Source organism: Diorhabda carinulata, chromosome X (genome assembly GCF_026250575.1).
Source record: "Diorhabda carinulata isolate Delta chromosome X, icDioCari1.1, whole genome shotgun sequence".
Taxonomy (NCBI): domain Eukaryota; kingdom Metazoa; phylum Arthropoda; class Insecta; order Coleoptera; family Chrysomelidae; genus Diorhabda; species Diorhabda carinulata.
Window position 1 is genome coordinate 65,529,209 of NC_079472.1, and position 23,663 is coordinate 65,552,871.

General features: G+C 29.3%; 2 protein-coding genes across 2 annotated transcripts; one reads left to right on the plus strand and one right to left on the minus strand.

The window, feature by feature from the left end:
- The first annotated feature begins 7,040 nt into the window (after nucleotides 1–7,040).
- Nucleotides 7,041–10,037, plus strand: LOC130901405 (spliceosome-associated protein CWC27 homolog). Its single transcript, XM_057812798.1, has 2 exons — nucleotides 7,041–7,415; nucleotides 9,353–10,037. Exons 1-2 carry the CDS (start codon nucleotides 7,262–7,264, stop codon nucleotides 9,979–9,981), a joined length of 783 nt encoding a protein of 260 aa, XP_057668781.1. The 5' UTR covers nucleotides 7,041–7,261; the 3' UTR covers nucleotides 9,982–10,037.
- Nucleotides 10,038–11,205: 1,168 nt separating this feature from the next.
- On the minus strand, nucleotides 11,206–23,100 carry LOC130901402 (sorting nexin-6). Its single transcript, XM_057812795.1, has 8 exons — nucleotides 22,914–23,100; nucleotides 22,421–22,648; nucleotides 22,132–22,253; nucleotides 21,750–22,078; nucleotides 17,066–17,181; nucleotides 14,621–14,803; nucleotides 13,352–13,461; nucleotides 11,206–13,283 (listed from the first exon to the last, which is right to left on the minus strand). Exons 1-8 carry the CDS (start codon nucleotides 22,914–22,916, stop codon nucleotides 13,190–13,192), a joined length of 1,185 nt encoding a protein of 394 aa, XP_057668778.1. The 5' UTR covers nucleotides 22,917–23,100; the 3' UTR covers nucleotides 11,206–13,189.
- Nucleotides 23,101–23,663: the final 563 nt, after the last annotated feature.

Sequence of the window (23,663 nt, forward strand, 5' to 3'; positions counted from 1 at the left end):
AACACTCCCTGAAACACCTTTTTTTATTTGAGTTTTTGAACACTTAAATCGGTTAATTTGGAGAGGAGCTAGGCGCGGACATTCAATATGGAGTTATGGATTTTTGTAGGTTTTTGGCAATTTTTCTACATTCACAGATCTATATCTTAGGTTCTAATACAGCTACAGAGTTCGTTTTGGTTTAAGAACACTCGCTGAAATACCTTCTTTCTTTTGAGTTTTCGAACACTTAAATCGGTTGAGTTGGAGAGGAGCTAGGCGCGGACATTCAATGTGGAGTTATGGATTTTTGTAGGTTTTTGGCAATTTTTCTACATTCACAGATCTATATCTTAGGTTCTAATACAGCTACAGAGTTCGTTTTGGTTTAAGAACACTCGTTGAAATACCTTCTTTCTTTTGGGTTTTCGAACACTTAAATCGGTTGAGTTGGAGAGGAGCTAGGCGCGCACATTCAATGTGGAGTTATGGATTTTTGTAGGTTTTTGGCAATTTTTCTACATTCAAAGATCTATATCTCAGGTTCTAATGTAGCTACAGAGTTCGTTTTGATTTAAGAACACTCGCTGAAACACCTTCTTTCTTTTGAATTTTTGACCATTTGGATTGGTTGAGTTGGAGAGGAGCTAGACGCGGACATTCAATGTGAAGTTATGGATTTTTGTAGGTTTTTGGCAATTTTTCTACATTCAAAGATCTATATCTCAGGTTCTAATGTAGCTACAGAGTTCGTTTTGATTTAAGAACACTCGCTGAAACACCTTCTTTCTTTTGAGTTTTTGACCATTTGAATTGGTTGAGATGGAGAGGAGCTAGGCGCGGACATTCAATGTGAAGTTATGGATTTTTGTAGGTTTTTGGCAATTTTTCTACATTCAAAGATCTATATCTCAGGTTCTAATGTAGCTACAGAGTTCGTTTTGATTTAAGAACACTCGCTGAAATACCTTCTTCCTTTTGAGTTTTCGAACACTTAAATCGGTTGAGTTGGAGAGGAGCTAGGCGCGGACATTCAATGTGGAGTTATGGATTTTTGTAGGTTTTTGGCAATTTTTCTACATTCACAGATCTATATCTTAGGTTCTAATACAGCTACAGAGTTCGTTTTGGTTTAAGAACACTCGTTGAAATACCTTCTTCCTTTTGAGTTTTCGAACACTTAAATCGGTTGAGTTGGAGAGGAGCTAGGCGCGGACATTCAAAGTGGAGTTATGGATTTTTGTAGGTTTTTGGCAATTTTTCTACATTCAAAGATCTATATCTCAGGTTCTATTCAAGATAGAGACTTCGTTTTGGTTTTAAAACACTCGCTGAAACACCTTCTTTCTTTTGAGTTTTTGACCATTTGAATTGGTTGAGTTGGAGAGGAGCTAGGCGCGCACATTCAATGTGGAGTTATGGATTTTCGTAGGTTTTTGGCAATTTTTCTATAGCTACAGAGTTCGTTTTGATTTAAGAACACTCGCTGAAATACCTTCTTCCTTTTGAGTTTTCGAACACTTAAATCGGTTGAGTTGGAGAGGAGCTAGACGCGGACATTTGAATCTAAAGAGAAGAAACATCACTAAAAACAGTGTTTTCTATAACGTATTCGTAAAGTACGTACTTTACACACTTTCGAGCGCGTAAAACTTTACTTTAGGCACTAGTGCGTATAGAAACATACTTTAAGCAGCATTGTATGAACTAAGTTATTATTAAGACGTCTTCGTAGGGCTGTAAATAGAGTACGAGGCTCAGATGCGGGAAGTTCCAGGCTTAAGTCGCGCTCTTTCTAATTTTTTTTTCTACTTATGTAGTTTTGTTTTGTTAATGTTCAAACTTTAATAAATATAAACTATATTTTATAAGAAATCAATAAAAGCGTCATAGTTTCTTGTATTTAACGAAAAATTAAAATTACTTTCGCACTAATGCATAAAGAAAATCAAAATTTTTGCTGGTAGAAAAAATATTGTATGAAATTCGTGTGTAAAAGCGTTTTATTCATGTAATTGTTACGTTCGTCGGAAAAAGGTTATTTAAACCGTAAACTATTGTGGTTCTTCGACTTTTTTATTTATCCGACAAGATCACTTCATTTTTCTGAGATTTCAAAAGCAACCCAAGAAAACTCATTTTTTTAGAAACTATTTTTATCGTTCTGTATAACGATATAAATCTAAACAATTTTGTAATTCACAATTTACACAATGAGTCAGATGTACACCACTGCTTTATACATAAATAATATGATTATCTTCCTTCATTGCAAAAGCTATAAATAAACTCGCCGACATCTAATATGGAACACAGTTTTATTTAAATGTTTATACATATGCGACCTTATTACAATTAATCGTACGATTTCATTGTAGATTGCAGATTCAACTTGTTGAATTCAATTAAATAGTAACCATTTTGTAAATACATAATTATACAATAATATTTTTTCTTAAGCACAACCTTAAAATAATTCCCACTTACATTATCTACTAATTTAATAGTAATAAGGTTAGTATAAAAACAGTAATTTAATTATTGAACATCCCTCGTATAACAAAAGTTCAATATACTAAAAAGTCACATTAGTTATACAACCTAATAAATCGCCTTGTAATATAAGTTGCATAAATGCTGGTTTTCAATATTTCTCTTTATAATTAAATATTTTACTAACGGTTTCAAAAATTCCAAATTATAAAAGATCTACCTTCTCGCAATATTTATACGTTATAATTAATTATAATTATACAATGATATTTTTTCTTAAGTACAACCTTAAAATAATTCCCATTTACATTATCTACTATTTTAATAGTAATAAGGTTAGTATAAAAACAGTAATTTAATTATTGAACATCCCTCGTATAACAAAAGTTCAATATACTAAAAAGTCACATTAGCTATATAACCTAATAAATCGCCTTGTAATATAAGTTGCATAAATGCTGGTTTTCAATATTTCTCTTTATAATTAAATATTTTACTAACGGTTTCAAAAATTCCAAATTATAAAAGATCTACCTTCTCGCAATATTTATACGTTATAATTAATTATAATTATACAATGATATTTTTTCTTAAGTACAACCTTAAAATAATTCCCACTTACATTATCTACTATTTTAATAGTAATAAGGTTAGTATAAAAACGGTAATTTAATTATTGAACATCCCTCGTATAACAAAAGTTCAATATACTAAAAAGTCACATTAGTTATACAACCTAATAAATCGCCTTGTAATATAAGTTGCATAAATGCTGGTTTTCAATATTTCTCTTTATAATTAAATATTTTACCAACGGTTTCAAAAATTCCAAATTATAAAAGATCTACCTTCTCGCAATATTTATACGTTATAATTAATTATAATTATACAATGATATTTTTTCTTAAGTACAACCTTAAAATAATTCCCACTTACATTATCTACTATTTTAATAGTAATAAGGTTAGTATAAAAACAGTAATTTAATTATTGAACATCCCTCGTATAACAAAAGTTCAATATACTAAAAAGTCACATTAGCTATACAACCTAATAAATCGCCTTGTAATATAAGTTGCAGAAATGCTGGTTTTCAATATTTCTCTTTATAATTAAATATTTTACTAACGGTTTCAAAAATTCCAAATTATAAAAGATCTACCTTCTCGCAATATTTATACGTTATAATTAATTATAATTATACAATGATATTTTTTCTTAAGCACAACCTTAAAATAATTCCCATTTACATTATCTACTAATTTAATAGTAATAAGGTTAGTATAAAAACAGTAATTTAATTATTGAACATCCCTCGTATAACAAAAATTCAATATACTAAAAAGTCACATTAGTTATACAACCTAATAAATCGCCTTGTAATATAAGTTGCATAAATGCTGGTTTTCAATATTTCTCTTTATAATTAAATATTTTACTAACGGTTTCAAAAATTCCAAATTATAAAAGATGTACCTTCTCGCAATACTTATACGTTCTAATTAATTAAAATTATGCACTTTTATATTTTGTAACTAGATAAATTAAGAAATTTAAATTGTATGGATAGACTTAATATCTAAGAGGTATAGGTATAGGAACTTGTTGAAGAGGACCCGAAGTGATAGAAAGAGAAAAAACATCAGTATACTACTCTGTATCTCTCTCTCTCTCTCTACTCGAGTGGTAGAAACAGCAATGGATAAAAATTTTAGTTTTATTGGCAAGTAGAGGGAGTTCGGGACTGGTAAACCGCTGCTCTTTCTCCCTCTTCAAATAGTTCAAATCCACTTGCATATCACTCTTTCTATCTTTAATATTAACTCTATGATGAATATTCATATTTATACCAGTAATTACTCGTAAGATACGCAACAATAAAAAAAATCGCGGTGTTATATGAGTTGCATACGTGCTGGTTTTTAGGATTCATTTATTATGAAATATTTTACTGACGGTTTCAGAAACTCCTACTTAGTTTTAAAATCTTAGCCAACTTTTTATACTTTTAGCGTCTAATAAAATCAAATTATTTCATTTTTGCATTTTATTAATACGTAAATAAAGTATTAAAGTAAAATTTTGTGGCTTTTATATTTATACTAGTCAGAAATGGTTAGATATGTAATATAACAAACCGAGGTATAATATAAGTTGCATACGTGTTGGTTTTATTAGGATTTATTTCGTATTCCAGCTTGGCTATAAGAGATTTGTTTTATCGTAATACTTATATATTCTTATCAGTTGTGATTGCACATTTTTGCATTTTTTGAGTCCGTAAATAAATTTTAAAAAATTGTGGATTTTCATCTTTGTAACAATGAGAAGTCGTTAGATATGCAACTGAACAAGCCGCTGTGTAATATAAGTTGCATACATTGCCACTATTTTATATATACATAGTAATTAGAAATATAATTTAAGAAGGCAGTATTGGATTAAGGTCATTTAAAATGCTTAAAATACCTTCAATAACACAGTTATTATTATATTATTATCACATTCCATAGTTTCTAGAATATATAATCGACTACCTAGATTAATCATTTCTATAACCTTGAAACAAATTAAACAGTCAATTATAACCCTAATCTATAAATTACTATGATTGAGATTTTTTTATATTACACCATTTCTATTGTTGTTTGAATCCAATTTCAACATAATTCGAAATTAATTTTTGGATTTAGTTTATTATTAGATATTTATCGCTTTCTGTTAACATATTACTGAAATATATTGAATTTTTTTTTTAATTACAATTTTGAACAAGTTGATTAGATCTTCAGGGTAAATTATGTTTCATACACCGATATGAAAAGCAAAAAAAGAGCCGGCTCTGTATTTATTTAAAAAATTTCTATTTAAATAAAAACTAAAAACACCTGTTTCCGGTCATTATTGAGTTTCGTTTAAAAACTAACAAAAACAACACATGATTTTACAGACTAGGATTTTTCCTATTAAAATCTACAATAAAAAATATCGAGATATGACAACGCTGTTTCGGTGGGCGAGAGGTCATTCACAACAAGCTTTGTTTTTTATTTGTCAAATTAATGGTGCCACAATATTAATATGAAATAGATTTCGTTACATACTTTCCGTTGATTATTACGAAATGTCATATTTTAGTTCCAAAGAGATGAGAAAAACAAGTCTAATGAGTTTTGAATAAAATTAACAAAATTACGGATGTGACATATATTTATTTTTAATCGTTGTGTCACGGCAAATTTTACCTAACGATCTATTTGATATAAGCACATTGAAATTCGCGTCATCTTCGTATTTGCTTGAGGAAAGAAAAGTATTTGGATAAAACTAGTAATGAATATTTTTAATAAAACACCTCATTACGTAACCGTCCCAGTATAGAAATTCTGTCATCTAACGTATATTGTACGTTAGGCCGGTTGTTGAAGAAAGCGCGCGAAAATTTTATTTTTAGAATAATGTTCGATATTTTTATTAGAGTGAATCCTATGAAGCATGATAGAAACTGGAGTCCGCCCTATTTTTGGTCATAAATAAATCAGAAAATAACAATTTTCAATAATTTTTTCCTCATTTTGTTCATTTTTTCGCCGCATTTAAGATAAAAAATACCTCAGTTTGACAACCAAAATTTCTTGGTTCACGAAAACTGTTCTTAAATTTTTTTTTCAAAGAATGACGTAGTTTTTCTCGAAAAATGGATTATAATAATATAAACAATTTTCACAAATTATTACAAATTTATTAAACGTATTATTACTATTATTGATAAAAAACAAATTGATAATGTGTTGATGCCTTTTATAAAGTTAGTTAAGATTATTCACCCCAATCACACCATTTGAAACCACCACTATGCTGTATGACATTTTTATTATTTCGAAAATAGAAATATACAGGGTGTGGTCTAAAAGTAGTGGAATTTTTTCAAAGTAAAATTCCGCATCTACACACGGTTGCCAACGTGGACTGGACTGCTATTTAGGTCCTAAATCACAGCCTGTTAGATTGCCTCTACCTAACCAATGATGCTTCCCCTTGAGCTCGATTTTATTTTCGATAATGGAAGAAAGTTTTTCTCCATTTTACGAAGCTTTACACAAAAGTTGATTGCGTATCGCTGCTCCAGTAAATTCTCCATGATTCTCAGGTGCTTACAGCACAAGCGGTCTGTCTGCTCTTTTCAACTCTGTCCTGTTCAAACAGTCCCACTACTTTCTGAACGGACCCTGTATCTTTTACGACACGTGAAATTTGAAACAAAATATAGTATTAATTCGAGTGGAAATTGTGAGTATTAGAAATAAAATAGTAAATAATTATAATTTGAAAACATTCTCGGGTTAAAAAATGAGTTTTGTTATTATTTGTAGATTAACATTGTTCATATTTTATACACGTGTTAATTTACATCACCCTATATACAAATTAAAGTGTTAATTTCTAAAAACGAAAACGCATGTTTTCACGAGTCACGATCTATTATAATCGATTAGGAACACGATTAAAAATAGTCGCCAGCTTTTATTTCGAATAAAAACATTATGAACGTGCCTATTATTTCATTTCTAGTTCGAAGGTTAAACGCCGTCGCTACTAACTAAAGTGGTATCTTAGTAACAAACTGTGCCGCTTCCAAACCTACTAATAGAATCGAATTATTTAACTCGTCAGGTTATTAAAATTTGTATTTTGAAAATAGAAACACGGAGAGTGTTCAGTGATACTGTAGTCTTGAATCAGATTGTTTATATAATTTTTTATTGGTTAATATTTGATTTTGAAGATAATGTCGGAGAGTAAACCCGATACGGTGCCCGGATTGGGATTTAAGGATAAAGAAAAAGCATTGGATACGCTGAAAGTTTTGGAAGGAAGAGATCCCGATTACCAAAGATTGTCTATTAAAGGACTTATTGGGAGAGCTAAAAGGACTTTGACGTGTAAGTTTTTTTTCTAATTTTTCAATACTTTCAAATAAAGTTTTATATAGGGTGATTTATCGGAAGCACTATTTAGACGTTGTTAACAAAATTGACATTGTTAAAATGTGAAAATGAAAATGTGTTAAAGTTCTAACATACGAGGTGATGTATTCAAAAAAGTTCAAGTGAAATAAAGTTTTTTTACACATTGCAAATTTGAGGTAATTCTTTACTGAATTTTAGGAAAAGAGTTTTTAAAAAAAAATTCTATAGTTTGCTCTAGAAAGTGATTTTTTACTTCTATTTTAGTTGAAAAGTGGAAATAGATTTTTCCAATTTTAAAATTTTCAATAAAGTAACTAATTCATACAAGGTGATAGCTAAGAATTATTAATGCGTCTAAATGTTCTTGAATTTAGGTCTCTTCTGTTTCAAAATTAGTTTTTTTTTTTGATAGTTTTTAAAAGAAGTCTTTATCAAAATATGATATTGACACGGACAATTTGCTTATTCATATTGATCTATAGATCACCTTCATCATGAATATCAAAATAAGGATAAAATTTAGAATTATTATTTAGATGTTTTGAAAAAACATGATTAAAATGTGAAAATATGTCTTAAGGGGTTTTTGAGGGTGACAAATTGGTCTAAAATATTTGGAACTTCATTATTTTGAAAATTCAGGGATAGAAAATGATCAATTAAACTTTGAAAAACTGTTAAATTCATAACATACAGGGTGATTTATGTAAAAAATGTTTCAATATATTCGTTTTTTGAACAGAAAGGCAAACTTGGGGGAATTTCCCCAGGAATTTAAAGAAATTATTTTTAACGGTTTTTTATTATAGTAACTCTAAAGTATTTTAAGTTTTTTGTATTAATATTTATTTATCGTAATTTTTGCTTTTAATTTATCCAAAAAATTAAATTTTGTTCAGATTTTGCGACTAATTTTTGTTGAAAATAGAAAAATTGGATTAAATTCGAAATTAAAATATTTTACTTCAAATTCAGGTAAAGAATAATTCAACCCTGTTTCTAAATACCCCGTAACTTCATAAATTAGTCATTTAAACAAAGAAAATCTAAAAGATGTTTTGAAAAATTGAGGCATCATCCTGTATATTCAGGTAGGTACAAATTAAAACAATTTTTCAAAAATTTATAATATTTGTTATATTTAATCCTGAATATTTTTATAATTATACTGGTCCAATCGATCGTTATATAAAACGTATAATGTATCATTAGATGGCTCTCAAATAAGCAAATAAACTTGAAAAATAGTGAACTTTATAGAACTTGTACTAATAATTGTCCTTTCCATTTATTGAATTATGAAAATACTCCACAAGTAATTTAATGGTAAGTCCGGCTCTGCTTAATCAATAAAACCACATTCTTATTAGTCATTTCCAAACAACGTGACGTAAATGTGCAGTATTTAATTTTGAATATAGATGTCTCTGATTATATACGATGAGATTTTAGTATCTTGAAATTTTTTTTGTCTTATCTATATCGATCTCAATATCATTATTGCCTGTTTTTTCAAAAAAAAACAAGAGCATATTGTTTAAGTTCATTTGTCAAAGTTTGTTAACACGTTTCGTAAATAAATTTATTTTTACTATCCCGCCCTCTAGTGGTGGGTAGACGAATTTATAGATTCCCGTTTTTTTTCTTCAAGGTAACTGTACTATTTTCATTATGTGTTAGAAGATATGAAATAACCTGTTTTTGTTAACTTTATTGTGTGTAAAAAAATTGTGAAATTTCATTCAAATTCAAATTGTGCTCATATTCTTAAAATAAACGATGAAACATCCACCCACTTTAACCTAGTTTCTATTTGTTCACTATCAACGTAACCTTGACAACATAAATTTAAAAATCGCGCAGGACCGTACATAACAATGATGTTTCTAATATTTATTTTTTTATTATAGTAACAAAGGATAAAGAAAAAGTTCAAAATATCAATGATGCCGTAAAAGTATTCGAAGATTTTCTAAGAGACTTTGAAATCAACAATCTTTCAAAAGAAAACAGAGCTTACTTACCCGTAGCGTCAACAGAAGTATTCTTACCGCTCAAAGAAAAATATGGAATCGAAGATGAGCAAATTGATGGGTTTCTGGATGCATATTCCAAGAAAGCGAAAGGTGATTATAAGAATCTAAGAACTATTTCAAGTGGAGATGAAAAACCTACTTGGGATATTGTTAGGAACGCAGAGTTAAAAAAATTATTAAAAGCTATGGAGGAATCTCGGCCAGATTTGTGGGAGGATGATTTACCGACAAAAGAACATCTCGAACTTATTTTGTGGGCTTATAGTCCGGACGCTAGTAAAATAAAAAAGAATTTGGACACGTACGCTTCAAAATTAGGAACTAGCAAGAAAGTAGACAGCGAGAACGATGAGGAGATGAACGATGATGATGATGATAAGGAGGAGGAAGAAGAAAAGGAATCCGAAAAGAAACCGGAAAAAAATACTAAAAGAAAATCGTCGGGCGATACTAAAGATGAATCGCCCGAGAAGAAACAAAAGAAGAATGAAGATGACGAATAGATTTTTTATGTTGTAATTTTTTTTGTATTGTATTTTCAAATATATTTTTACTTATTTGTTATGTTTTTAACTCATTCTAGTTTGTCGTATTGGCGCATACCTGACTGAGAGGAGTAAAAATCTTTTACTCCAGATAGTGCCCAGTGAAGACCTCATCCTGAGATTGCATGCTAGGAAGCCTTGTAATTAATAGGGCATGGTCGGATTCGTGGTGATATAACAGGACAACCCCATGAAGGTTTTGGTCGAACTGGAATTCACAATTGTGACAAATTAGAAAAAACTTTTAGACGGGTCGAGGTTGGAGAAAAATCGAATTCCAAATCTGGTATTAAAAATTGACGGTTATCTACTTATAATAATTTTGACCTTGATAAAATCGGATCAAAACAACATTGAAATCGAATACAATGAATTCAAGGATATATAAATAACACACAGAAGAATTGGTTCAACTTGGGTAGCATTTAGTAAGTTTCGACATATCTTAAACAGAATTGAATAATTTCCAGTAAACCAAAAAAGAAAATATATGAATCATGTAGCGACAAAGGGACTGGAAACAACAACAAATTAAGAACAATACAGAGGATAATGGGAAAAGGAATCTCATTCAAAGATAGGATCCTTAACGGGGAGATTAGAAGAAGAAGTAGTGTTGAGAGACAAGACTTTAAAGATCGCAACATGGCAACCAAGAGACACCAAAAGAAAAATATGACAATGTGAGAGACAATATTGATGATATTGAGACAGTAGCAGGAAGACACAAGACAGAATAATTTGGAAAACATTAGAAGACGCCCTTGTCCAAAAGTAGATGCATAACAACGAGATAAGAGACAAGTTTCGCTATTATTCTAATAGCAGCTTATTAATAAGCAATTTCGCAATAAAACTGGAAATAATAAGGTTTAAAATAAAGAAAGTAAGTTCATAAACTACACAAAAACGTATAGAAAAAGTATTTGTTTACCTCTCGGTGGCAATTTTTAAATGAGCATCAGCTGGTTTTGACAATTCGTTAGATTATTCTTCTTTTTCCTATAACTTGTCCTCTACCTGTACGATTATACAGTTAACGAATAATCTAGAGGTAATTGAGTTTTCTTTGCTATCATATATTATATTATTGACACTTTGTTATTATTATGAGGGTAATAAATAAATCAATAAAGAAAAACTATATAAATAAATATAATTTCTTTTATTTAAATATAAACATACGATCATCATGTATATATATTATTTTCTTATAACATATGAAATATCCAAATAAAAAATTGGATTTTTGAATTTTCCGAAGCTGGTAGGTTTATTTGAAAAATAACAAATATATTATCAAGTGTTGAATTATGAAGATGGTGCTTCGAATTTTCTAGAAAAATCGAATTATAATAAATTTTTAATAAATCAACTTTTATATAAATTGATTTGAATATGAAGAATCAAATTAAACAGATTTTTAATTAAAAATTTTGTGGGGAGGTGAAAACTACATAAAAAAATTTATTATCATTTTGTTCGGTTTTTAATCAAAAATTTTCAGTCGGGACTCATTTCCAATAGATTGACCTAACTATATTTGGAAAGTAAAAAAAATTATAAAAATGTTAATATTTTGATGATATAGGAAAAAAAGTAATTGGAAAATGAAAAAAAATTGAGAAAAATGAATAAAAGTATAAATATTTCAATTATGAAGGAAGAAAAAGTATTTGGAAAATAAAAAAATTATAAAAATGTAGATATTTTAATGATATAGAAAAAAAAATAATAGAAAAATAAAAAAAATTGAAAAAAACGTAATTATTTCAACGATGAAGGAAAAAAGTATTTGGAAAATGGAAAAAAATTGAGAAAAATGATAAAAATATAAATACTTCAATTATGAAGGAAGAAAAAGTATTTGGAAAATAAAAAAAATTATAAAAATGTAGATATTCTAATGATATAGAAAAAAAAAAGTAATAGAAAAATAAAAAAAATTGAAAAAAATGATAAAAATGTAATTATTTTAACGAGGAAGGAAAAAAGTATTTGGAAAATGGAAAAAACTTTAAAAATGTAAATATTATAATGATAAGGAATAAAAATATTTGGAACATAAAACCAATGATAAAAATAATGTAAATATTCTATTGATATGGGAAAAAAAGTATTTGGAAAATGGAAAAAAATTGAGAAAAATGATAAAAATATAAATACTTCAATTATGAAGGAAGAAAAAGTATTTGGAAAATAAAAAAAATTATAAAAATGTAGATATTCTAATGATATAGAAAAAAAAAGTAATAGAAAAATAAAAAAAATTGAAAAAAATGATAAAAATGTAATTATTTTAACGATGAAGGAAAAAAGTATTTTGAAAATGGAAAAAACTTTAAAAATGTAAATATTATAATGATAAGGAAAAAAAATATTTGGAACATAAAACCAATGATAAAAATAATGTAAATATTCTATTGATATAGGAAAAAAAGTATTTGGAAAATAGAAAAAATGTAAATATTTTAATGATAAAGAAAGAAAATTATTTGGAAAATAAAAAAATTACAAACATACAAAAATGTTAGTATCTTAATGATATAGGAAAAAAATTATTTGAAAATTAAAAAAGATTATGAAAATGTAAATATTTTAATCCTTTCCTTTTTGTTTTTACTAAACAATGTATAGCAATAAATTTTGAATCCGGGGGGCAGGAAATGATTAGAAATTAAGTCAAAAAAGAGTTTTTTGAAAATATTTAAAAAAATTCTGGAAAAAATTAAATTTGCTATGAAATTGTTGGAAATGATTTTTTAAGTATTTACAATACAAAACGAGATATTTGCAATGAACAATTTAAATTTAGTTGTTTCGAATATAATGATTTAAAAGAAATCAAATATATTATATTTTTTTGGTTTTAATAATCAATAATTTATTGTATTTATTTCATTTCAGGGGTTGATACTAATACAAAATCACCACAAAAAAGCTTTTTTTTTAATATTTCGAAAGAATATAAATGGAAAATGAAGAAAATAAAAAAAATTCTATCCCCCAAATAAAATTGAATATTTTTTAATTATAAATCCATTTCCGGACCTATATTAAATAAAATATGAATAATCCTGAACAAACCAGCTCGGATTAAACAAATATCCTACAACTTGATATGAATTCATAATAGAAAAAGATTTAAAAAAAAAATAATAAAAATTCAAAGTAATTCGTTGAGATTCGCTATAGATTTTTTTAATAATTCGTGTTGGCTACGGGCGTGCTTGATTTCTAATTCGGCCATTTCAATAAGACTGAAAACAATAGAAAAAAAAAAACATGAATTTATTCACTTTAAATAAAAATCACTAACGGTGCTTACCTCTTCCTGAAAGCATGAAGCCTTCTAGTTTTAAAATCCAGTAACTCTTCTTTGGCTTGCGCGGATATAGATTCGAATTGTTCACATGCGATAGACTGAGCTTGTTCTGCCTATAGAAAATAATAAATACGAATATAAAATACGCACAACCCAGAATATTTTTTCTAATAACACATTTTAATGCAAATATAAAATATATATGTAGCATGAGATTCCAATGTGCGATATTCAATCGACCCCCCATAGAGTCACAGTAATCTCAGAGACAAGAATTGGTGAGTGACGGCTGCAAAGTCCAACTCGTTTAGATGCTGGGTCACTAGGGTTGATTTGCTAATAACAAACTCAACAAAGATGCATAAAACATCAGACATAAGACAAGCTAACGCCCTATACATTTTAGCAATCAATTTTTGTACTTAAACAAGCGCAAAATTCAATTGGGCACTGTCTTCTATCCAGACCTTATCTGGAGGTGTCATCCATTAATAACGTTAGGCTCAAAAAGAAGAGGATAGATTTCAGGAATTAGTTTTTGTTTCTTCCATAGGTTTGATAGCCTTTTACTTTTCCCTGTTTCTGGATTTTTATTTAAACAATTTTATATATATGTAATTAATAAGTTAATAAAATCATTTTTGAAATAAAAAATATGAAAATTAACAAAAATATAATATTTAAGTTAATACCTCTTGTATTTCAGGCGCCTGTATGCATGGAAATAAAAAAATAAATAAATAGATATGTGCAGTAAAGAAATGTGACAGATATATTGTTAATAATATAGCAAAACCTTTTTAATAACCTCAAAATTTATCAAATTTTTGTTGCATCTCCTTAGAATAATTTTGAAACATCTAAAAATATATTTTAATCGCTCAAAAATTTTTTTTCTTCGCTTGTTTGAAACGTTCCTTTACTTTTGAGAAACTCTGAATGGTTATATATAAAAAAAAATTAATGCATCTAAATGTTTTTGATTTTAGGTCTCTTCTGTTTTAAAATTAGTTTTTTTAATAATTTTTGGAAGATAAAATATTTTGATTAAGACTTAAAGAATATTTGAAACGTCAAATTTTAATCTTTTTTAAAAAATTATTAAAAAAAATAATTCTAGAACAAAAGAGTCCTAAAATGAAGAACATTTAGATGCATTTATATATCAAAAGGTCTGAGAAATAAGAAATTGAAGAAATTTAAAAAAAAATATACTTATAATTAAATTTATGTTCGGTTAATGGCAAATAAAATAAATTGAAGTAAACTTACCGCGTGAATTTCTTTATTTTTTTGTCGAGATTTTTCTAGTACTTTATTGGCATTTTCGTAATTTGCTAAGCACTTGAGGCGTCTCACTAATAAAGCTCGAGCAGCCTGACAATCCCTCATATAATACCACAGTGTATCGGCTAATTTTAAATCCTGATCGCTAGCTACACGACTTTCTAATTTCTGTAACAAAAAAATAAATATAAAATTAATAATAATAATAATAATAATAATAATAATACAGTGAAACATCTCAAGTTGTACACCTTCCTATGTTGTACGCATTGTGATAGAACTAAATGAAATACATTGACTCTTATGGGAGAATTTGTCTCTAAGTTGTACACCTCCCTAGAGATAAAATGTAGCGACCAAAGTCCGAAGGCTGTGCGAGCAATTGACTTCCTTACCCATTAATAAATTCCGCATCGCATGAAAAATTAAGGTTTAATGTATATTGTAGAAAGAAATCCGTTTTTAAAATCGCCGACATTTTCATCACGACTATATCAGATTTGCAAAAACGCAAAGCCATTAACAGTGTAAAAATATGAGGGTAGGTATGGTGTGTGTGTGTGTGTGTGTGTGCATAGCATTTCTTTCTACGTCATGGGAACCACCAAAGATACTATAAACTTTTTTCGGGAATCAGTTTTGAAAAGGAAGTTGATACCTAATATTTCCAGACTTTGCGAAACAAGATGGAATCAGAAACACAAAACCATCAGAGTTATTAAATCAAATCTTCCAGGATTTCTGGAAGCCTTAAAAACATTATCTCGGGAATTAAATAGTGCAACTCGGAAAAGTGCCTTCCAACTGCGTGCGGCTACTTCCAGAATTTCTTTCATTCTCGGAATTATGTTGGTAGTCAAATAGTCAGTTTTGATGAAACCCGTTGTCAACTTACTCCAATCTGTAGCTTTGGACGTGGTCAAAACCTCGGAACAAGTTAAAAGGATGTAACGTTTTCACTGCTCACAGTTTGCGTTACTTTTGTTGTTATAAACATTATACGATGTAAACTTACCAACTTCCTTTTGTAAATAATTTTATTTATAAGATATTTTGTCATATATGTTTGAGTAGAAATATTTACATATTATATTTCATATCTCTTGTAGTTTTGTATATACTTGTTGGTGACATACAGTTTAATTTGTCCTTTTGTTGTACTATTTTTATATAAACAAATTGAATGTTTGGTTTATTTTCTTTTGAGGTTAAGTCTTGGTCTACAGGATGTAAGCATTATTCCAAATCTGCCAGACGTGGTATAAGTGGTTGCAGAATTATGTTGTTTGTAAGAGCAAAATTGCTTCCCCTTAGAAGGTTAGAGCAACATCTAGTTAACTGTTCACGAATTAAGTTATTCGTGCAGTATTTTGCGGATATTGATTTTTGGTTGTTCAGTCCGTTGAAAGGTTGTTTTGATGAGTGATTCCACATTCCACGGATATGGTTCTATTTGTATTCTCCTGACAAATAGGGAGCCCTTATGTGTTGTTAAAGGTCAGATCCACTCATATTAGTTCCTTTTGTTGTAAAATTTACTTCATTATTTTCTGTAAACCAACAAACTCATGAGTTTTGAGGGTATTTTTTTAACCTTGTTTCTTTTTTTTATAATTTCAAATACACATAAATCATTGTGCTTGTCTTAACGATTAGTTTTATTCCTAAAGATATCTCAACATATTTCTTTACCTTTCTCAGTTTAGGTTAATAAATTAAGTGGCGCCTCATTTGGAAATCTGAAAACATATTAAAATTTTGAACATCATAAACACTACAAAATCTTGCAACGAACCCTGACAATACACATTTGCATGATGAGCTTAGTCGGAGCCCAAAATGTGAACTTTTAGGTTACAAGGATTTATGTTGTTGCAGAGAAAGTCGGACTGTAGGAGGACATTACACTTCTATATTATTCGCATTATCTAAGTTACACCTGATGCAGATGCAAAATTTGACAACTGAAAATCTGAATCTATTGCCCAGTTTTATGATTTATCGAACATAAAGACTGAAAAGCTAAAAAGTGAAAAATCCCCGCAGGTTATGTTTTAATTGAATATTATTTTTGTTAAAATAAATATTTATTACTATGTTTAAAAGTTTGATTTAGTTATTATTATTAGATATATGAACAGTGAATGCGAGGATGGTATATTTAGAAAGAATATTATACAAGCAAAAGTTAGTGATTTTTCCAAAACTGTTAATTAATTATTTATCTGTTGGAGTATTAATTCTTTTGTGACTATTAATTTGTTTTTTGTAGCATCGACATTTTAATTATTTTTATCAATATGAGCAAGTAATTATTGAATAAATAACTATCGAAGATAAAAACATGTTGAAATAACTTTAATGATTGAACCAAAGGTGTACGAGATAGAGAGGTTTCACTGTAATAATAAAAAAAATATGGACACTTACCCTAATTTTTTCGAAAGTATCCGAAACTTTGGCGAAATATTTATCTAATTTACCGTTATCACTGTTTGCCAATTCGATTAATCCACTGGATATTTTGATATAAGTGTCTGCCAATTCTATAAATGAAATAATGGTAAGAATATGATAAGCCACTCCACGACGTTTATCATGAAACTCTATACGTTGGTGTTAAGAGAAATCGATTTAACATATCTATTTTATGGATACCATGGATAACTTTGTTCGATAAATCTCATCAAGATCTATCTTTGTGTCGAAAGTCATGATAATTGATGCATACGCAAAAGTTTCATCGGAAACAGTTTGCCAGTGCATCATTTTTATTAAAAATCAATTAAATTCGATCAGTAGATGACAACGGTGCACTGCTAAACTTTATTTAAACGGATTTGGAAACTAAAATTCAAGGACATTTCAAGGATTTCAAGGTCTAAAAAAATAATTTTTCAAGAAAAAATTTTAATCATAAAAAAATTAATTAAAGTCAATTTATTATGGAATAATTATTATCAATACAATATGTTAGTTTACATTATTTTGACATTTTTTTAATCTGTCTGCTTCTTTGTTTAATAAGTTCAATTCTTATTGATGTTCTTCTTTTAATCTCTTTTTTTCAACTCTATGTCAGCAAATTGTTCGGCTGCTCTTTTTTTATCGCTTTTTCTTTTGCAATATCAGATTGTTTTTCAAGGAACGTTAGACACCCTGTATTGTTCAATATTTCATTCATTTCAACCCAGGTATGTACGCTGTTTTACGCTAATTCATTATTTTTTACAGATACACTTTAAATTTCAAACTTCTTTAATTAAACTCATTATGTGGTTACATAGACGCTTGACCGAAGAAATTTGCTGCTCTGATACTCAAGCTATTGAATGGTGTTATAAACAGGATCTTTTGCGAAGCCAATAACATCGTGTGCAAATGAAATTTTATCCATCAAGAGGACCCTTTGGCACATTTTGATGCCCTTGCAAAGATCCAGGATCGAGGGCTTGCGCTTACCTTTGAGGAACATTTAAAGATTAATGTTCGCTTGGTCACAGGATTTAGCTGAAAGTGATTGTTCCCATTCGACTATCAAAGAATACTACGGTAAATTTAGGAAGGCGATAACATCTGCTTTTTTATCCTCTCAAGAAGAGCGAGAACTCATTGGAGGTCCAGGAATTATCGTCCAAATTGACGAGGCTAAATATAGACGACAAAAATTTCATACAGGTCGACACATGATTGCTAATGAATCGGAAGCCATCGGATTTGAAACTTTCCCAATCAATGAAAGAGCTTCTGAGGTCTCGATTCTTCTAATGAAAAAACCTACACTCATAAGTGGGTCAATCACAAAGAAAGATTTGTTTCTGATAATGGGGTTCATACACTTACAAAGGTGCGATTACAATTGAGGCGCCCAGAATCAAAAACTGCAAAGTCCATATTTTTTCAACATAAGTTGAATTTGATATTGTTTCTTACAGATTTTTCCATGCTGAAATATTTTGTAGCAAATCCCGCCACATCCTAGTGTGTTTTTAGGTCAGAGTTGAGGTTTAGTTGCAATATCCGCAAAGTTTAAAGGCAGTTACGCCATTTTCAGTTTCAAAAAGAAGAACACTATTCTTAAGCCAGAAGAGTATGAAGAAGTTCTGGGGAAAAATGGAGTCGTTTAACATGTTGGATAAAGATTGGAAGTCAGAATCTGAAAATATGCAAAAAAAACCGAACTTGTGGCATTTCAAGTTCAATCTATCAAAAAGGATTAGGTTGAAAAAGAACAAGAAAAAAAAACATTCTGGTCCAGGGCGACGTCTTTTATCGAACTGAAACTTGTCAAGCAAAAAACCAAAGTTTAATATGTCTCACATAAACTCAAAAGCCACCAACAAGGGGGTTAGTCTTAAAGCTGCAAAAATAAAGCACTTTGGACAAGGGTCGAGAAACCACGAGAAGCTAAAATTTTATTGAGATTTGGAAAACCGAGGAAGAAGCCGAAGGTCTCAACAATGAAGAAGATAAAAACATTATTGTTGACTAGCGCCGCACGCGTCCCTTGAATGCGTACACGACGCTATCCGCTAATCCCTTGTGTTATTTTGGCGCGAGTCTTACATATTTTAATAAAAAGAAAAGAAAAAGAAAAATTAATTTTGCAAAATTTTTTTCTTAGGGTTTAGAATGTACCATTTTCTGACCTTTGACCCCTCATATCTCGAGAACCCCTGAAGATATCAAAAAAATTGCTTCTGGCCACCCTTTCCCACGATACCCCACTTGACTTTCTAACTTCAATAATCTAGGAGGAGTTAGCGGGGACAAAAAAACATTAATGTATTAAATATAAAGATGAGGAAGAGGAGACATTTTACAAAACATTTAAAAAACAATAATTTAAGATACTTTGCAATAATTTTAGCTCCGTCTCGCCAGTAACGCAAAGTTAGGAAATTGCATTTAGAAAATACAAAAATTAGGTGAACAAATTCAAAAATTAGATGCTCTGTAATTTTCACAGCAGCGGAATACTAAGTTGCGGTGCTAGGAAAACGTGATACTAGCAACGCAATGGCAATAATTACAATACATTGATTATTGAAGTAATAAAATAAGCTGCTTATTAGGTGCTAAAGAGTCAATATTGTGAAAGTGCGCAAAAAATTAATAAACCAATTAATTTCCGTGAGATAACGAATCTAAAAATCAGGTATCTCTATCTCTAAAATTAAAATCGATACTCAATCAGATATCAACTAAGCAGGAACATTAGGTGCTAATTAGGTGCTTGGGAAAATTTAGATGTCAAAAATCATATGTGAATGGGAGAACAATTCAGGGTACCTAATACTACTAAAAAAAGGCAAAATAAAAAATGAATTTTTAAAATGTTGAATATTTAAGTGCTTTAACGGAAAAAAGAAAACATTGCAATACATTCGACTTTATGAGTGATAAGCGGAACTTTCAGAACAAAAGTTAGTGATGAGATCTCTGAATTTCAACTTCTCATGTTTGCATGAGTTATACATACAAAGGTGTCTCTTTGACAGATGTTTGGAGGTACAGGCCAAAATGGTCATAGGCTGCAAAACTATAACTTAACTTTATATTTTTTATTTTTATGAACTTGGAGTGTAGATTTTTCATGGTGTCCTGTAACAATCTCTCCTGATTTTACCTTATGTAATACTGTCATTTTTACCTGAGCATAATCTGCTATTGCAACTTTCTTCTAAAAACTTTAACTATTTTCTCTAACTTCGATTTTGTTTTATCATTTCTTATCTTCCCTGTTATATCTAACAAACTTTTATTTCCAGTACATGACTCTCTTTTAGGTTTCATATGTATTTCTTTCAATACTTGACTATTGGATTTTAGATCATCTCAATGAATAATTGTTTCTTCTTCACCTCTCCTACAATCTCTCTGTGAAAGATTGGTTACTTTTGAGTTTGGAGTCATTTCCTGTTTTCAGAAGCACCATAGTTTCTTTTTATAGACACATACTTTTTTACATTACTCTTTAATTTCACATTTGTTTTTTGTAGTTCATTTCATTGTTATATGGAAGTGGTATTCATCACCAGACTCAGGTGGTGTTGCCAGATAGTTTCTGGCTGATTGAAACTTTATGCGATCTCTATGATTTCTAATCTTCTATCTCCATACTTTTGTGATTGCTCTTTGTTCCCTTTCAGTATGCTCTTAATTTGTCCCTTCTATTTTCTCTTTTTATATTGCTGCCTTTCTTTTTCTTTTATTTCAACATTTTTAACCAAATCGTTTTTAATTCTTTGGTAGAGTAATTTTCTAGAGTAACTAAAACACATGAAATGAAGCCTTAACACATTCAATATTTAACGAAACAAAATTTTGTCACTTCTCTGGCAATCATGTATTTCTTTTGGTAAGAAATATGCCAGAGAAGTGACAAAATCACACATAATTTACAAAACTAACATCACTCACTTGTTACTTCTTTTTTTTAATATTTTTTTTTGACAGAATATGTTTCGATGTTTATAAAAGCATATGACCATTTTAAAAAATGACATTGTATTTAAAGTATTTGGCCATAGAATCATTATAATTCTTAAATGGGGAGGCCAGAGGTGTATACATTTATAACTATTTTTAAACTATTAATGCCTTAAATTGAACAATTATTGTGAATAGACTATGTGGGCGAAATAAAATGAATTTATTATTCAAGCATAGAGAAACGATACGATATTATAGTAAGTTTAACATAAAATTCGTCTATGGACCTATGGAATTCAAATAACGTACATTCACCCATATAAAGTACACCATTTTAGGTGTGAAATATTTATTATTTGTAATTTGGATTTTTGAAAAAAAGGTTTCAAATGAAAGTTACTCAAAATTTAATTATCTGAAAAAAATTCAATATCATGTCTTCACGTTCAAATTTGGGAAGAATGGATGTTTTTAATAAAGTCCAACTAGTGCCAAAAACGAATCCCATGAGACTTAAACTCAAAATTCCAAAAATGTATGAGAAAATCAGTGTGACATACTTACATACCATAATATGTGGGAAAAGAGGTCTGTCTGAACCTTGGTCAAATCATCATAAAAGTTCATGATGCAATAACAGTCCTAAATTACCACTAGATGGTTAAATATTGTGACTTACCTTTGTGTTTCTCGGTCATTTTATCTGTCCGATGAGTAGCTTCCTTCAATTGGTTATAATATTCAGTTAAGGAGCTCATCTGTTGTTCAAAGAAGTCATTAACATCCCTAACTGTGGCGTTCAAATAGTATTGATCTGTGGTACTACCGACTGATCTAAATAATCCACCCAGTTGCTCCAATTTTCCTTTAGGACGAGCGCAAAGGTCCTGATCATATTCTAGGAAAACTTGCAGATGTTGATCTTCTCTAAATACCGAATGACTTGCCAAACGTGTGAGGAATACTTCGTGCATTGCAACGGTTTTTTTAAAAGTAGCTAAATATTCACTAAAATGAAGTAGTTGATGAAAACGTATTTAAAAAAAAATTGATCAACTTACGCTTCTAATTCCTGTTTCATTTTGGTGAATTCCTCTTTGGTCATGGTACCCTCGCCTTCACCGAGGCGTTGTAATTTTTCACGAGAGGAATCAAAATTTGGACGGGGAGGCGGAGGAGGTATCTATTATCAAATATATCGACAATTTCTAATCAAATTTTTTATCTTTAAACTAATTTTATTTAATTCACATTCACTAAGTATTTAGTTAGCAAATTTATCAAAAATTCATTCATTTTTACTTTAAATATAACTTCAATTTAACATATTTTACAAATTACTGTACTCACAATATATCCGGCATATTTGGGTTCTTCTTCATATCTATCATGCAACCAAATAAATTCCTCATGTTGTCTCACTACCAAAAATTCGGGTTTTTGAAAATTTTTCATAGTAGTACGAGTGTGAACAGTGAATTTAACTTTATCTTTTTCACTGAGAGCATCTGATATATCTACTACTAACGAATTATCAGTAAGTGGAACATTATTTCCTTCCTCTGGTGATTTATCTGTCTGAAATGTCAATAAAAATTAACCGGCTGCTATATTAAAAACATAGTTATATTCTTAATATAGTTTTTGTAACTTATTTTTTTATAACTTATTACATCTAAATAAATACTGAATATTAATTTTTCATTGCCGGTAAATATAAATGAATTAATTTATTTTCCTTTGGTACTTCGGTATATTTATTAACTCTATCAGAGGTTCAAATAATCACATACGCCCCTCAATTGTTAACATTTACAAGTTTTTTTAAATACACAACGCTTACCATGATTGAATTTATAGCAGACCTAAGAATAACAACGACGCTATAATTTAATAAATTTAATCACTCCAATTATACTAATGAATATAAATATATAATCATTGAAAACAATTTATTTAAATCGCTTGACAAGTCAGCAAACGCAAAACACTACAGTACATCTGAATTTGTCAAAATAAACCATGTCATTGGAAGTACGTTCCACTCCACTAGTATTGGTGGATTAAATTTATTCCGTCTTCAGAACGCAATAAAATTTTTCATTTGTAAACAAACTTGTAAATTCGATTTATGAATAATCCATGGAATTTTGCTCCGAACACAAACAAATATTAAATCATGTTTATAAGATATTTCTGCACTTATTTTCATCATTAGCAGTGCCAATTCACGTCATTGTGATTCTTTTCCAAGAATGATTCGATTTTTCGATTATCCTAATAATCAAATAATAGTTCCTTTATTCGCAAGACAAAACGATGAACAACGCGTAAGGCTAATTTCACATTTAACGAACTATTGTTTAATAGACTTCTAACCGACAAATAGCGGACGTCGATACGGAAATTGGATCTTTTTACATTCACCTAGCTGTCGGTTGTCGAGTAACTGATACAAGATCTTCATTCAGTACTGGTTCGCGTTGAGTAATGGATGGCAATAAACTTATGGCGCTGTACAGGTGTGCTTTTTTACTTTTTGAAGATTGGAGATATGATAGGGACAAGTTTTTCAACTATTCCTGTATGAGTA